Source organism: Pleurodeles waltl, chromosome 1_1, assembly GCF_031143425.1.
Source record: "Pleurodeles waltl isolate 20211129_DDA chromosome 1_1, aPleWal1.hap1.20221129, whole genome shotgun sequence".
In the NCBI taxonomy this organism is placed as follows: Eukaryota; Metazoa; Chordata; class Amphibia; order Caudata; family Salamandridae; genus Pleurodeles; species Pleurodeles waltl.
The window spans coordinates 1,008,316,331-1,008,333,600 of record NC_090436.1 but is presented as its reverse complement, the minus strand read 5'-3'; the positions used below and the strand labels follow the sequence as shown (position 1 = coordinate 1,008,333,600).

Genomic DNA, 17,270 nt, shown 5'->3' with positions numbered 1-17,270 from the left:
TGTGTGCGCCGTATTTATGATACAGCGAACTATGGCGGTATTAGGAACAATAGCATAAAAAATGTTGACGCTAGTGGAGCAAATTGCAAGGAGGCACACTGATTATAATGGGTGCATCCTTTCAACTCCTGGTTTAAGCTGGCGTTACAAATGATGCCAAAAATTGCACAATGAAATCTTGTAGGTTTCATTGTGCCATTTTTGCGGGTCTCCTTGCGCCGGAACACCCCCCATGCATACATTGTGCATGGTGCATGCATAATATTGAGCAAAGGGTTGCAAAGTGGCGCAATGCATGCTTTGCACCACTTTGTAAATATGGTATGGGAAAAGGCCACCTTAGTGTAAAAAAATGACGCTAAGGCAGCGCTAAAGTGGCGCTAGGGGCTCTTAAATCCGCCCCTATGTGTGGTGAAAAAAACACAAAGTACAAACAGCACATTACGGTGTTAAGTTTTTAATGCTATTTTACGTGCTCCCCAATACAACAAACAGCATCAGTAGTGTACACTTTTATGAAAACAAAATGAGCATTGTAGAAAAAATACGCCAAAAGTAAAAGACAAGACTACATATGGTATGAGTATCTACATCCATACAATATACAGTTTACAGGTAACAGTAAAAAGGCAAGATTGCTTGTTCTGGTTTCTTTACTTTCTGAGGACTGTAAAAGACACAAAACACATCCTTCTTGTCTGTTTGAGGGTCAGGGATTGTCTTCATACAAGCTAAAACACACAACTACTTTCGTTTGACCTTCAAAAGCCTTGCATATGTTTAGCAGCAACTCTTTAGAGGTGTTGGGTCAATAGTTCAGTGGGTTGGAAAACAAACAAACGCACACAACACATAGTTACATAGTTTAGCACCATGCACTTTAGGGATTATTCTATCTATTTTCTAGTCTAGGTTTAGGTATTTTATCTTGGGAGTTGCATAATGACTTCAGTTACGTTGCATAAGTATCTCCTATAGCTACATTACGAATTTCTCGAAACGAAATTTATAGTCATAACTGTTTAATAGAACATTTTTAGTGCTACAAAATCACTGTTTTAAAAAAACAGTTTTCTCTTTTTGAGGGATAGTTTGGCCAATTTTACAGTGAGAAAATTGCATGTCAGTTTTTAGTACACTAGTGCTAAATCTATGATATGTGCAATAAAAAATATTGTCAAACAATTTTAGATCTTGTAAATGCTAAGACATACCTAGTCCATTTGTTCATCTACAGTAGTTTTTTTGTTTTCTTAGCATTCTTGCTCTGTGTCTTTGAGAATGCGCAAACATCTTTCTAACTACATACCACTAATTTTTGCCTAACTAATGTAATTGCTACTGGTAGTGTAAATAATTCCATACATAAAAAACTATGAAAAAATCAACCTTCAATAAATATTTTCAGTTCTTACTCATATATACAAGTACTTTACAGCTACACAAATGAGAGAGTAAAACTGGCTTAAGTGGGAATTGTGTCTGCTATCATAAATTAGTAGTTAAATTATTGCAGTCAGATGCATTGTGGTTGTGGAAATGAATGGTAAAACCATGGTCAGATTGAAACCTCTCTCGCCTTTCCTTATAAACCTTACAAACAGAGAAAATATCAGTTGTAATTCTTCATAGAGCTACTACTAGTAAAGGTTGAACAGCCATGCTTTTGCATATTGTGAGGAGCAAGCAAATCCTGGAACGTAACCTAGTTCTGTCTTCTGAGTCATGGTATAATGTTGTAGTTGTAAAGACATGAAACATAATGACTTCCCAAGCCCAGAACATGCATTTAGGTGGTGGGAAGATTGCAAACAAATATACATGAAAGGAACATCTACCGCTACCTGCATAAAAATGTGCTTCATTATTTCAAATATATGTATATATTTTGCAATATTGTATGACTTGTGCCCTCTCTGAAACTGATTATATAATTAACATTTCAACCAGCGTAAATTGTTGTGAATGCACATCATTTTCTAGGACCCCTGACTATTTCTGTTTGCAATTCATAAATCCATTGGCACCACATATTTGTGTTATATATACACACGTGATTTGTAATTTTTTCTATACAAACGATTAATAAGTACTTTAACACTTTTGGGCATTCAAAGAGCAAACGGGCACTCTATCACAAGTTTTGAACTAAGATTTTTTTGGGGGGATAGAGCAGTGTTGCAGTTCAGTTACTCTCGGGAACAAAGTAGCACAGAACTTCCAAAAATAGAAACCAAGGACATCTTCAAAAAAATAAGCTCCAGACTGCTGATTTTAGAAAATAACATTTCAGAAACCTTGTAAAAAACCTCGAAACCACAATTGCTCATTATGGCTTGCGTTTCAACGAGTTGTCTCTTCCCAACAGAAGAGAAAAGCAGGAGGCTCTGTTTGCTATTGCACAGCACCATTAAATTTACCTCATGCTACTATTCAAGCTGCCATTATTTGCATACATTAAGGAAACGCTACTTCATGAGACACTACAAGCCGATTTACAAGACACTAGAGCCACCAGAGCGTCACTTTCAGGGACGCTCGGTGGCGCTTTTCACTGAATCATATTTACAAGGAGGTGTTAAGCCACTTTTTGTGGCTTAATGCTTCCTTGTAAATATGCCCCCCGACGCAGCTTTCTGCATCAGAGAGGCATGCAATGGGTGTTGCTGTGGGCGTTCCACACCCACTGCTTTTGACGCTGCCCCAGATTTATAAGAAAGCGTAAATCTGAAGCAGCGTCAAAAACTAACGCCACCCCAGGGGTGGCGTTAGCATGGCACAACAAGAAGGAATACTTTTCTTCCTTCTAGTTTTTTGCTGTTTCTATGTGTGCTGCATTTTGCAGCACAGACAGTAGGAGCAAAGGCCTTGAATGATTGTTTATGTGCAGGAAGGTGCCCCTTGCTGCACATAAAGAATCATTCAGAAATGACGCTTTGGTATTTCTGTGCAGAACACACACAGAAGTGCCAAATTGCCATAGTAGATTGTTTATGTGCAGGAAGGGACATCTTCCTGCACATAAATAATCTATCCCCTCAACGTAGACACCCTTGCACTATGGTGCAAGATGCCTGCATTGGCGCCGGCAGCCTAATTCAGCTCCAGCGCAGGGAGAAACCACAGGGGTACACTATTCCTGTAAATACAGCACATCCCTGTGTTTCGCAGCTATATTTGGAGGAGCACCGCACTGCGCCACCTTGCCGTAAATCTGGGCCTACATTCCTTGTCCATCAACTAGCCTGAGCCATCAATGTACAACATCGCATGCAACATTCTCGGTAAGCGGGATGCCTCGTTTTCAATCAGTTACAATCTTCAATTCGTGGCTGCCTTACAGACTTTTTTACAAATTACTTGTAACCTCTTGAAAGCTATTTTTGTGACACCAATTGACCATGCTCCTATTCAACTGGCTTTGCTGGTTAATTCACAGAGAAGCATTTGCAAGAATCCTAGATATTGCTACTTGTCAACACGATGGACGCAGCAACCAGTTCTAAGTTCTAGTACTCTTCGCAAATGTTGTGGAAATTAAAACTTATCCATGAAACTTGGAGCACCACTGATAATTTTCTGTTCTTTTGCTCTATTATTGCTTAGCAGACGCTCTGAGATCTAGAATACTGATGGGTCTGTGAGTGGAGGCATGGAAGAAAGCAAATATTGCGATATTAATATTTGGTTGGGGATAAAATTTGCTGCTTTGAAGATATAAATGTTTCTTTGACAACGCAAATTCCATAACTGAGGAACATGTAGCAAATTAAACAAATAATCTTTGTGTGTCAATAAGTAGAGCTGCAAAGTTCTACAGGTCCATTTTTCATCGGAGAATACAAACAGATATGGACCTTTCAATAACAGAGGGCCAGTATTACTGGTAATGCCATTGAGCTTGAAAATACAGAATATAAAATATTGCTCATCATCTCTATCCTCTTAATGGACTTTGTATAAAATAACTGGCATGCATCATTTTAACAATGCAGTCCTTTTTTTAAAACTTCAGAAGAAGGATAGGCCATTCATTCTTCACCTAGAAGTGAGGGTCCTCTTTTACAACTCAAGGAAGACAGATAAGTCCTTCTTTCCCTTAAAATGGTGGCCCTCTTACATATCTCTGTTTAGCAAACCAACTCTAGGAATGTAAATAAGGCATTTCTTCATGACAGGCACCTTGAAATGTTCTGACAAGTAACATAGGTAAACATTTGTTTGACAGCTCAAATCTCATAGAAATAACACTGATTTCTGCAATATACATTATTTACACAACAGCTGCAAATCTGTGTATACATTTTCTGTTTCTATAGATAAATTAGCTATACGAGTTTTACAGAGTCTGCTGCCCCATTAGGAAAAAGAATAATGTTCGGTCGAAGCGTATGTAAACTTTTCGTACCTCTGTTTTTGTACATGTAAATTATTTTTTACAAAAAATAGAATTCAGCTGATGTGCAAAACTGGTTCTGGCCACCTTTTCGTGAGCTGATGGATGACCACAACACTCAGCAAGTTTCCTTCATGTCTGTGAATCTCTTTGGTGCTTTTTTTCCACAAAATTCAAGCCAATCAGACCACGAAAAATGGAAGTGTTGAGAAAGTGAACCCGCACTTTTTCCTTCTTGTTATTTACAAACCATAACGGGCGGAGAATTTGCTTTTTAAAAGCAAAATACATCATGGCGTCCACAGAACTTTTTGTTCTTGTCATTCAGAGTCAACCTTCATCTTTCTACTGAAGAAGCTCTTAAAGGACGTCTCCGGTCAACAGGCTTTTCGATCTTCTTCGAGACCTTGCCTGGGGAAAGACCACCTGTAGAGCTTGTGTTAACTGCTGCCCCTGGAACAATAGCTGCCATCGACGAGGAATTACTAATATTCAAATTCGGTGTGTGGTTTGGCACTGAGTCTAGACGAAAGGTTTTGCTACCGGCAGGTACGCTACCCCTCCTGTTAGGTGGATCCGAAACTCTGGGCTTGTGATTTGAAGCTGGCCGAACACCGAGATCTGTGTCTTCCTCCACTAAAGGAGACCTGCCATGAGGATTTCGCTTATCGGAGGCGGTCGCGGTCTGGTCAGGTGTCAGAGAGGTTGGTTTTGCTAGAACTTTTGCCAGCATGCTAGGGTTAAATATGTCTTCGCCTTGGGTTTCAGCAGCTTCAGTGAGGAAAGGAGGTGGAAGGGTGCTACTGCGCTTGCTGCACGACTCACAGCAAAGTTTATTATAGCCAGGTATAGAGCAGTAGCGTGCCAGTACTTCCATTTGGCAGAATATTGACTTGTCTCCGAGGCACGGTTCATCTACAGAACAGAAAAAGTAGTTATGAGTATGGAAAATTAAAAGGCTTTCATGTAAAAGATCGGTAAGTTGCATATGGCTACATGCACTGAGAGTTAGTATAATAGCACGTTATGAATACATTACAAAACCTTAACGTCAAAAAAGAGAGGCATCAAAAAGTCTGCTGTCAGTAACCAATTAATTAGTATCAATTTTATTTTACGATTAAATGGTATTGCATGTCTATCAGGGGAAGAAACTGATCTACGTAATACATCACACTCTGAAACAGATGTTTCCAAGGGAAATAGTTCACCCATTCTTGTAAAGGTAGTACTAAGTTGTTCCATGCAGTCATAAATGCTCTCATTTGAACAAAAGTATTTATTCTCTCTTTATTTTATTTTTACTTACTTTTTACTGTATTTACAGCAGCTGAACATATGCACTATAGTAACAATGTATGGATGGATGAACGATAATGTTAATATAAATAAATGTCAACTTGATTTTCAGTCCGTTAGCAATAACGAGCTTTTATGTCTGAGTAGTCCGAGTATATTTTGTACTTGACCTTTGTTAGGCACAATTTAGAGTACCCCAATGTCTCAAGAAATATTGCTGACATTTCAACATAATTAAAAGAAAGATTTATTGTGAAAATTGCTCAGTTGGTAGGCGAAAGTTTTGAGCTCATACATGTTTAAATATGTACTTCACTAACTAACAGCAGTCAATTATCTCGTACTTCGGTGACAGCAAAAGCCAACGTGCACACAAACAATACGATTTCTCTATCAAAATACTCAATGGTGGCATCACTGATAGCTTTGCTTTGCTTCGTAATACGTTTTCAAGAGAAGAATACTAAATTCGATTTCCCGATCAGGCATGTGCTATTTTCAGTTGTGAACCCTTTAAATGATTAATAGCAAGTTAATCACCCACTCCCCACTGAATACAGGATGCTGCCTTAGGGCCAGATGTATGTCCATTTCTATTTGTGAGTCTCTAATTGCGACGTTTGGTGAGTCGCAATTAGAGAATCTCAAACAGAAAAGTTCAAATGTTTCTCAGACACATGTTTCCTAATAGGATCGCAAATTAACCACCTCATTAATATTCATGAGGTGGATCACAAATTGCAACCCTTTTGGGACTGGCTACAATCACAGGGATGGTGGCCTGCTGGGGGCAGCAGACCTCCATGTCTTCAATTACTTTGAAATAAAGCAATTTTGTTTTTTAAATGCAGCTTGTTTTCCTTAATCCCTTTTACTGACTTGTAAAATAGGGATGGTACATGGCAAAAAGCCTTTTACCGGATGCAAATGGCACAATGGGCCATTTGCGACCAGCAAAATTGCTTCATACATATGGCCCTAAGTGTGCTAAGCTGGCAAGGCAACTAGTAGATCCAGCACAAAGAGTTTTGCTGCCCTGTGTCAAGAGATGCTCCACCACATTCTCCATTCGACAGGGTCAGTGGTGGTTACACACCATTATTGCTGTTCTAGGCTATTAGACTTAGCCCTCTCTACAGGCTCATCCCCAAATCTTTTGCCTTCACCCTCCTGTTTTCTGAACCCATTTTGTTTTGCTTTTAGGACTTTGCACACTTTACAAATGCTAACCAGTGGTAAAGTGTTTGTGCTTTCTCCCTTCAACATATTGAAAGTCGCCTGCACCCAATTGGCACATTTAGTTTACTTGTAAGTCCCTAGTAAGGTGGTACTACATGTACCAAGGGCCTGTAAATTAAATACTACTACTGAGCTTGCAGCCGTCATTGTGCCATCCACTTAAGTAGCCTTTTAAATATGTCTCAAGTCTGCAATGCAGCCTGTGCTCAGTTTAAACTGCCATTTTTACCTAACAAAATATATTGTTTGCTGGCCCTAACCCTTTCTTTTTCATCCTTTGGGCAGATTCTAACCCACCCACAGGAAGGGTGCAGTTTAGTTAAAAAGTTGGATATGTACTTTAAACCTTTACATGTCCGGGTAGTGAATTTTTTTTAAATTTGTGCTTCACTACTGAAAGTCCAGCCTCTCCTACACGATAACATTGGGTTACCATATCACATTTAATAAACTGTAACCTGTAACTGTAATTGGAACTGGGTAGAAATGACAAGTGTGGTGTCTAAAGGACTGTAATTTAAAACCCTCTTTAATGATAATGTTGGATTTTAAGATATGTTAGAAACTGGGTTTCTGGTTGACAGCGGTATGCATCCTGGTCAAGGGGGAACCACACTCCTAGTCAGGATAAGTCAAAAACACGCCCTAAATTAACCTGTGCTCACCCTCTGGTAGCTTGCCACAGAGCAGTTGGGCTTAACTTAAGAAGCAACGTATAAAGTATTTGTTCAAAACTTCAAACATGAAAACAGTGAAAACACCACGCAAAAAGATACCACACCTGGTTAGAAAAATCTAATTTAACATAATATATAAAACAAGACCAATATGGCAAAAATCCAAAACGTAGAAATTGAGTTACGCATTGTTAAAGAATAAACTGCAAGATAGCGCTTAGAAGCACCAACTGGGATATCTGGTCACACCAGACTGGGGCAAAGTAAAACATTCAGGCCAACCATGATGTACTGAGGGTTGCTACAGGGACCCCATTGCTGAACCAAAGTACCTTCAAATCATAATCATAGGGCGGGAGCATTTGCGTTGGTTCCGAACTACACTGTCAAGGAGATGAGGAGTTAATTTTCCAAGGCATTTGAGGAGTTTAAGTTTAACAAGTTTATTTGCATAGTTAATTAAAACCACTGCAATAAAAATTACTCTCAGTATGATAAAATTTGTCAAATACAACAGTAAACGTTATATATTCTATAATTTATCTATTATCGGTTAAAAACGTTCATTAATAAACAATGTGCAAATCTACAGACAGGGGTTCAAGTATTATGGAACAGGATGGCCCTAGTCTCCGCATAGAGTAAAATCGAAGTTAGACCTCCAGTTATTACAACATAACTCCCTGGCTGTCTGTCGAAGGCGTGAGTATGGGGAAAGGAGCGGTGGCTACTATAACTGTGCAAATTAGATCTTTAGCATAGTAGAAAAAAAGCAGCTAGTACTCTCTCCCATTAAGTGGAGGCATACTGTGTGAAAAAAAGTTGATATGAAGTACATTAGTGCCAATCCACAAGAGGAGTTTCCGTTTCTGTGCAGTATGTTCTGTACAGTGCATATCTACTGACATGTCAATTAGTGATGGCAATGCAAAAGTGCCAATGTGCCTAAGCTTTATAAAGGCCCTCCATATCACCTCTTTAATTATGCCAATAATGCCCCATGTCAGAGCCACACCCTACTCACTGGTTCCTACTGTTTCTTTTGCGTTCTAAAGCCAGTGATATTTTCTCCACTATCCTATTATATTTTACCTGTGCACAACTTAATCTTATGTCCATAGGATTGAAACACACAGCAACTGCCTCTGCTCTTATCCCTCTCTCTTGATAAATTCTTTGCATGGAATTTTCTGCCGATCATTCAGAGTGGCTTTGCAGAGACACAGCAACATCACAAAATAAAATGATGAAAGGAGTGTTGAAACTTTTCAAACTTTCACCACCAGGCACACTGGGGAGCAGAGTCAAGATTGATTTTCATATGGCTGCTTTCAATCTGGGGTGGCATGATGAGCAAAAGAATAATGGATTTAACCTAGATCTGTGACTGAGGGTGTGTTTGAAAGTTTCAGCACTCCATCCATCATCCATTTGGTTTGCAGAGATACAGCTCATGAATGATATCCTCTGGCGCGTGTTTGCAAATCCTACAGACTTCCCCACTGTCCTTTCTTCTCCAAGGCGGATGATGTTTTAATACAGGTGGTATCCCCAGTCTGTATTTTAAAAACTGCTCATTGGTATTGCTATAAGATGTTGCTAAGTATCCCTGAGGGAATATCTTTTGTGCAATTGTGGGGGTTTAACCATTTGTGGCTCCTCCTTGCCCGTGACTGCGCGTCTTCCAGAAGAGACAGTGCTTTGATATTTAGTTTTGTTGTTCTTTTGAGACCACTATGGATCAGGTTTGAGGCCCATTTGGATGAGAGGCCAAAGGTGGTAAGTGGCTTTTGTAGGGAAGCTCTAATCAGTAATCAATCCCTCCCCTGTACTTCCAACCAGAGATGGTAACCCAAGAAGCCCTCTAACTGTGTTGGAGACGTGCACACCTGCAGGTGAAAAAAGACTTGTAGATTTTTATAACTGTTTTTCAAACCTGTGCTTTCCCTGCCCCAGAGCCTCACTCTCATCACCTAACATAGGGATATCTTTGGCTTCTGTCATACCCAGGATCAGACATAGCAAGGAGCCCTTCATCTTCTTGTGCAGCAAAGCGAGTCCGACCGCAAGTGCTTTGCCTTTCTTTTTGATTTCTTCTATTTGTGCTACAAACCTACTAATAGAGTTAAATAGTACTCCAAGAAATGTTCAATCATTTGCTGGTTATACCTTTTCATTTCTCAAGTGGCAGCTATAGTTGTTCAGTTTTCCTCTCGAAATGTTACCGTTTTTTTTCTCATATTTATGGTCAGCCCATTTTTGTTTCAATATTCCAAGTTTGCGTTAAGAAGACTTTGCAGCCCCACTTTTGTCTTGCTGACCAGAATGCAGTTGAGGAGATGTGTCAAACTTCCCCACGCAGGGGTGGCAATGGCTCACAGCCGAGATACATTGGAGTTCGGGCATGGATGCCGACTGCATTGAAGCTGTGATGCGGAGCTGGGCGCCGTCGCTGTGTCGACTGGGACCAAGGGACCTTGTGCCAAGCTTTGGAAGAGGTGTGCTGGTTGTGTCCATGAAAAGGCAGAGATGCAAGGCTCCTCCTGGACCAGCACCTGAAAATCTGCTTTCAAGGGCCCAGGTCTGGGGTGGCATCTATTGGTAAGTCTAGCTCAAACGTGGCTGAGTCCAGTTGCAATGTTGGGTTTGTTGTAAGTCTTGTATGCCCCTGAGACTTAAGATCAGAAGGCCAGTCAGCTGGCCCTTGGAGTCACTCTGGGTTCGGGTTTAGAGAGATTAAGGTCCTGTCCTTCTCACCGGGTAAGGAGGGCAGTAAGCAACAGGTCAGCACAGCCATTCAGCACTTATCCCAGAACAGCAGTACAGCAGAGTGTCAGTCCTTGTAGAAGCACAGCAGCCATTTTCCTGGAAGGGTATCCACAGGTCCAGAAGTGTATTGAAGTGGTAGGGTCTGAGGTCAAGTTTCTTTATAACCAGCATTTTTTTTTAAATGGAAGAGTTCAAAGAAGTCTACAAAGTGCACAGAGGCCCTCCCTTTCTGCCCTGGCTCCAGACTCACAACAGGGGGTATGCAACCCTTTATGATGGGACAGAACACAGCCTATTCAGGTGTGTGAGGTTGTTGTCAGCTCCTCCCTCATATTCTGCCAGGATGGCAGACTAAGCTCCATTAAGTCACACTTAAGCTCCCATTGAGTGTGGCTGTCTAGAAGGAATACATAAGACCCAGCTGTTACCCCCCCCCCCCCCCCAGACAAGTAATCAGAGACAGGCGGCAGGCACCACATGACAAGAAAATGGCAACTTTCTAAAAGTGGCATTTTCAGAATTACAATTTACAATTTGCCTTCACTATAAGTTGTGGTTTTAAATTCTGATTCTAGAGATGCTAAACTCGATAAACATATCTTTCAGATTGTGCAGGCACCAAACGGTTAGGTCAAGAAAATGGCAAGTTTCTAAAAGTGCCAATTTCACAATTTTGTCTTGTTGGAAATGGCCTTCTCAGCAGGGACACTCCCAAATGTGCCCCTTTCTGCACAAAAACCATGCTGCATGCAAAGCAGGCACCCTTATGACATGGTGCAAGGCTTCCTACGCTGGCACTAGGCAGCAGATAATGAGCAAGCACAGGCAGAAAGCAAGAATTAGTCATATATTAGTGAATATGGTGCAGTCTTGCCCTATCCCTTTCATCCAGCGCAGCAAGTTGTCTTGCTCATTGCATTGCGTGAAAGATTGATATATCTGGCCTACAGTCTTTATAGTTAGAGGAAAAATACCCTACGACAGATTAGTAGTAATATTAGTGCAATGGGAAATATCCTCTCTTCTACAGAAAGCAAATAAAGAGGTAATATGTACAAATATTGTATACTGTAACAGCTAACCACTTTTTTGCATAAGTGTTTCTCATGGAATGGGAAAACGGAGAAGGGTGATGATTATAAGTGACTTTTGCTTTTGGAAGCTTCTCTGTCCTGTGGTGAAGACTTCTTATATTCCCTGATCATGGCTGTCATGGCCAAAATGAAACAGCCCCTTTCCTATGAGAGAGGTGGCTTTTCCTGAAAAAGATGAAGAGCTTAACACCTATATTTGCAGTTCATCAATAATAGTTTCAGTAGGGTCAATAGGTTCTATGCCTCACCTTCAGAAGACCAATTGCCTGTGAAGTATATAATGGCATAAACGATGCATGAAAAGACTTAATTATGCTGAAGGCTTAAACTACTCAAAAATACAATACACCTGACCGATATATAATAATAAATTATTATTTAGAGAAGCAACTCCCATTTTCATCATTAAAACAACATAACACCTTCTTTTGGTTGCAGTGTTTGCTTAGTGGAGAATCAAGGGGCATATTTATGAAATGTGACGCTGCACCTAGTGCAGGGCCACTTTTCTTGCGCCCCATAGCGCCCCCCTAATGCCACCATGGTAGCACCTTATATATAACACAGCGCACCATGGTGGTAGTTAGGGTGACTAGCGTCGTCATTTTTGATGCTAGTGCGGTGCTTTGCAGGACTAGTGTAAAACATTATGACACTAATCCTGCAAAGCACCCAGATGCCCATTGTAATCAATGGGAGTCTCTTTTTAACACCTGCACTAGCAGGCGTTAAAAAATGCTGATAAAAATAGCACAAAGGAATCTCATAGATTCCTTTGTGCTATTTTTAAGGCCCATACAGCACCCGAATGCCCCCCTTGCATACATTACGCCTGGTGCAGGCATAATGTGGGGCAAGGGATTACAAAGTGGTGCAATGCAAGCATCGTGCCACTTTGTAAATATGGCGTGTAGGAAATGCCACCTTAATGTCACATTTGTGTCAAAATAAATGCCGCAAATATGCCGCAAGGTGGCGCTAGGGGCTCATAAATATGCCCCCAAGTTTCAAACCGTGAGAAACACAAAGAGATCCAATTTGGTAGGAGTACCCAAATGCATGAACACCACTCCCTCCAGTTCATTATTTTTCTCCTTTTCCTCTATTCCGCCGCACTTAGGCATACAGATATACCACCTCTCTGCTAAAAATTCACAATTGTATTAATCACAAATTGCATTTTAGAAGCAGGATTAATTCTATTTACATGTTTTGGTGTCATTTACCTGTGTAAAACTATCTATGTTCAGGCTTTATGACTAGTCAATCTCAAATTCAACTTACTTAAATTACAGACATTAATAGTTCAATTCAGTTTATGATCTTGTTCAGCAGGTTTTGCAGATGAAAATGTCCTTGTATTTTGTGTATTTCAGATGCTTTCCGAAAATATGTGATGTAATGTCTGAAGGCCATGGACAGATCACAGCCAGCTAATGTCAAATTATTAAAAAATAACATTGGAGGGAAACATATTTTTGCAGTATAACCACATGTTTAGATCTCACCTATTGACTGCATTCAGCTGTTTGTTTGCAAAAGATCTCCTGTGGATCATGCCAAGAAACTACAACGAGATTAGAACTAGCCCACTGCTTATGGTGGCTGGCAATTTATCTCCGTCATTTGGTTGCTTCTCATTCAATAGCCTTTCTTCCTCGTCTTGTGTTTGTCCTTCCTTGGGGCATAGCTTCTTCAGTATCCTTTTGATTAGATGACTTTTAGCATTCCAATGCCCAAATTCAGGGGACACCTTTTTTTCTTTTTTCTAAGCTCTCCACTAGAGTACATGTGGGTTCTTGCTCATCTCTTTGTGTGTTGCTTCCCCCATCAAATTCACGTGGCACGTTCCATGTTGCTTCCTCTTGCACACACCCTCAGCTTGCCAAATCTATATCCCACTAGGTCTCCCCCCCATCAGCCATGTTTGTTTATCTCCTGACAATTTTCCTTTGTTTCCTTGGCCTCCTGCAATGACTTCTCCCCCTACCACTCTTCAATTGCTCCCACACGCCGTCGAGCCCAACACAATTGTTTTTGTTAGTCTTTTTGTGAACCCATCAGCTGTCATTTGCTAGGAGCAGCAGCGTTTTCCAAGAAGTACTTTTGCACAAGAAAAAAATATTTTTTAATTTACCACCCTGTGCGGCATGCTTTATCCTAAAACAGTAAATTAAAACATGAATAAAATAGAGCCAGAATCATTTCATTTGTTCGAGTGCATGCACTGTGACACATGCACACACATACAGAATGAAGCACCAGGCAGTAGCTTCATAGAGCATCTGCAAAAATGTGTGTGAAGCACTGACAAATCCAATAGATCATAAAAATTAGACCAATTTGCTTTTACAGTGCTTGTTTTGCTGTGGTCATCTGCTGGTTTTGATCAGAAACTAGGGACTGCCGATCATGTCTTAGACCAGGCTTCACCAACAAGTAGATCGTGCTCTATTGGTAGCTCTCCAGCTCCCTGTAACTCTTGTGAGTTACTACTATTGTTACCTTGATTCCAGGGGAATTACAGCTATGACCAGCTATGACCTTCATGTGTTACCCAGGTATGAGCAATCCAAATTGATAAAGCTTTTTTACATTACTGCTGACAGCCCTGCCTGATGCGTTGTTGGTAATCAGTTTTAGGGTAGGCACTAAGGTAATCGTGCCTTATGTGGTCACAATTACATTACTTATAATTTTAGTAGCTCATGATCATTTTTATTGAACATAAGTAGCTCTTGTAATATAACAAGTTGGAGATCCCTGTCCTAGTCAAACGTGGTCTGTTTAAAAGGATGCCTGTTTTTGTTTAAAAGTTACTATCACCTGTCAGTCTGTTAGATAAACTGTCTCTGTGCAGAGGTTTTCTGCAGTTGTTCAGTGTGCAGACATGAGAGAAGTGTTTGCCCTGTTGCAGCTTAAAAATATGCATTCCAAACTGCATATTTTCTGTGGCCAAGCTGCCATTTTCCAGGCTTGCCCTTCTGAAGAAATCTGAACTTCAAAAAGTTTCTAGGTTGACAATTAAATGCAAACGGTGACTACCCCACAAAACAGACTAACATTTTCCTATAGTTTTTAATGGGACAATGTTAATTTGCTATACCTTTTGATACCTACACACATTTTTTTCTTTGTGTTACATCTTTTACTTTTGGTTTGAAATGTTAAGCTTTTTTATTTCATGACTATTGTTGTTTTGGTCAGTAGCTGCATTTGTACCACATACTACATCTCTGAGAAATGTATTGTTGCATTGTTTTCCTATACATAGGAATTACTGTATGATCAGCTTTGACAGGATCTAAATTGAATCACTCCAAAGACTTTCATCTAAGAGTTCCCTAAGAAAAATCAGTAATCATAAAAAGCATAAAACTGCACTGTCAGACTAAGATTAGGTGAAAAATGTGTACCAATATGCCTGATAAACCTTTGGAATCCACCCCTGACTTCCAATCCACACCTGCATCTCTGTGAAAGCTTCAGCTTCAGTTCAATGAGGCAATTGCGGGACTGACTTCTTCTACTTATGGCACATGTTAAAATGGTGGTGCTTATTTTGTACATGTGCTACTGTTCTGAGTGCTGACTGCCATACTATTGAGTAGGTAAGTGTAGAGAGGTAAGTAACTAAACTTACTATACTTATCTGGATGAGATATAAGCTTGGAGATGTTGGCCATGCAGCCCCTCTTCCCATTTCCATTGCATTTGTCCGCAGGGGGTGTGGTCCCACCATATAAAATGGATTTGGCCCCCAGGAATGGGGTACCCGGGTCCATTTAAAGCTCAAGAAGGGGGGGGGTGGGGGGTCACACATCCCCCTGCCTTTTAGTTAAAATATGGACCTGGGGTTGGGGACCATGGGGCTCATTGAGGCTTGGGAAGGGGAACCACATGCTCCCTCCCCAAATAGAAAAGTTATTTGTTCCTGTGAATGGGGTCCTTTAGGGCCTCTTAATGCTTGGGGAAAGAGGCCACATGCCCCCACACTGTAATTAAAATATGGCCCTAGGAGATGCGGTCCTGGGGCCTATTAAGGCTCAAGTAGGGGGGCCCATGCTCTCATCCCCTATAATTTAAATATGGCCTCCGGGGTAGAGCTCTCGGGCCCATGTGGGATTGGCAGGGCCATGAGCCCGATCTTCTAATGCAAAGTATTTCGGCCCTGTGGGATGAGGCTTTGGGCCTCTTAAGGCTCGAGATGCATATGCCTCCAATATTTAAAGTATGGCCTTGGTGAATGGAATCCCTGAAGCCATCAGTGATGGCATCAATAATATAATATGAGATGTCATCAGTGATGTCATAAATGATGTTATGGAAAACGCCATTAGTGATGTAATAAGTGAGGTCATATGCAGTGCATGGTATGAGTGCAAGTTAGAATTCGCTCTGCTAACTATAACTGGTGAATTTCTGTGTTTTTTAGCTCAAAATGTTATGTTGGCTCTGACATATTCATTTAAACCTTTGGGTTTTTCAGTGAATTTCAAAGGTGTGTTTTAAACAAAAATCACATCTTTTTATCACACCTAACTATGACGTCACTTTAACCTTTATTTTTTTCAGTGAATTTCTAGAGTTTTATTTAACATAAAGTAATACTCAATAACCATACAGGGGACCATCCCTAGATGGGGATTGTTGAATAGCATGGCCTGCTGTCAGACACTCTTGCCAACCCCTCACAGTCAATGTGTGGCGTGGAGTTGGCTGCAGGCCCTAGTCAACCATCAGCAAGCACTCAACCCCCACCCTAGGAACGGGTTGCACAGCCCCCTCCCAAAGCCACAACTGGCCCACGGTCTTTTGTTTTTAAAAAGGGGAAGGAATGTTCACAGCCCCCCTCCTCAAGCCACTATTGGCCCCAGGGACCTCATCCCCAAAGGTAAATAAATATAGGCACATTGTCTCCCTCCCACAGACTTAAGAGGGACCAGGGAAACCATCCCCCAGGGTTAAATACATAAACTTTAGGGGAGGGGGTGATTGGTTCCCTTCCCCCAGCCCAAATGGGCACCGGGGATCCCATCCTCCGGGGTCACACTTTAACTGTAGGAAAGAGGTTCATGGCCACCCTCCCTGAGCCTTAAGAGGCCTGGGGACCGCAACCCCAGGGGCCAAATACTTTTATATTAAGGGAGTGTGCGCATGGCCCCCAAGCCCAAACTGGCCTCAGGGACCACATCCCCCAGGTATAATACCAACTGAGGGACAGGCCTCGCCATCTTGGCTAATGCTACACGAGTCACATTTAACACTTGCCAATTGCACTTCTGTAACAAAACTGGCAAATTAAATGTAACCCAAAGGGGAAGGCCAATATGTTGTTCTAAAGGAACACCAGGCCAGCCAAACCTTCTTTCTTTGCTTGATTAGTGCAATGTGGCAAGAGTCACGTCTGAGCCTTCTGCAGCTGCCCAGTTTGATGTCCTGTGGAGTGGATCCACCCTGCTGGATGTAGGGCTGTTGGCAAAACATAATTATCCCTGGGCAAACACCATGTCCCAATAAGGTAAGTGTTGGGCGACACTTGTCGGAGGCTGGCCTAATTGTAAGTAATGATTTTAAGGTAGTACATTTCCCCTTTTTTGCACATTTTCCTTCTCCTCACCCGCCTGATATTGCCAGAGAAAGTGTTTAGCTGCAAGGGCCGAATTCTGGGATGGATGCATATATCTAGCTTGGTGCTGGGGTTAACCACTTCTGTGGTCAAACAAGCTATTAAACAAACAAAGTAGCTGTTTAGCCTACAGGCTGATGTATAACCCTGCAAAAGCCATGCTGAGG

At 41.2% G+C, this 17,270-nt stretch overlaps 1 protein-coding gene across 1 annotated transcript in view; it reads right to left on the bottom strand.

Annotated features, from left to right (window-relative positions):
* Positions 1-441: 441 nt before the first annotated feature.
* Positions 442-17,270, bottom strand: part of ADAMTS3 (ADAM metallopeptidase with thrombospondin type 1 motif 3) — a 652,903-nt gene continuing 636,074 nt past the window's right edge. The window contains exon 22 of the mRNA XM_069230315.1: positions 442-5,311. Coding sequence (XP_069086416.1) covers positions 4,734-5,311 — 578 coding nt within the window. The 3' untranslated portion in view covers positions 442-4,733. The remainder of the gene's footprint in view (positions 5,312-17,270) is intronic.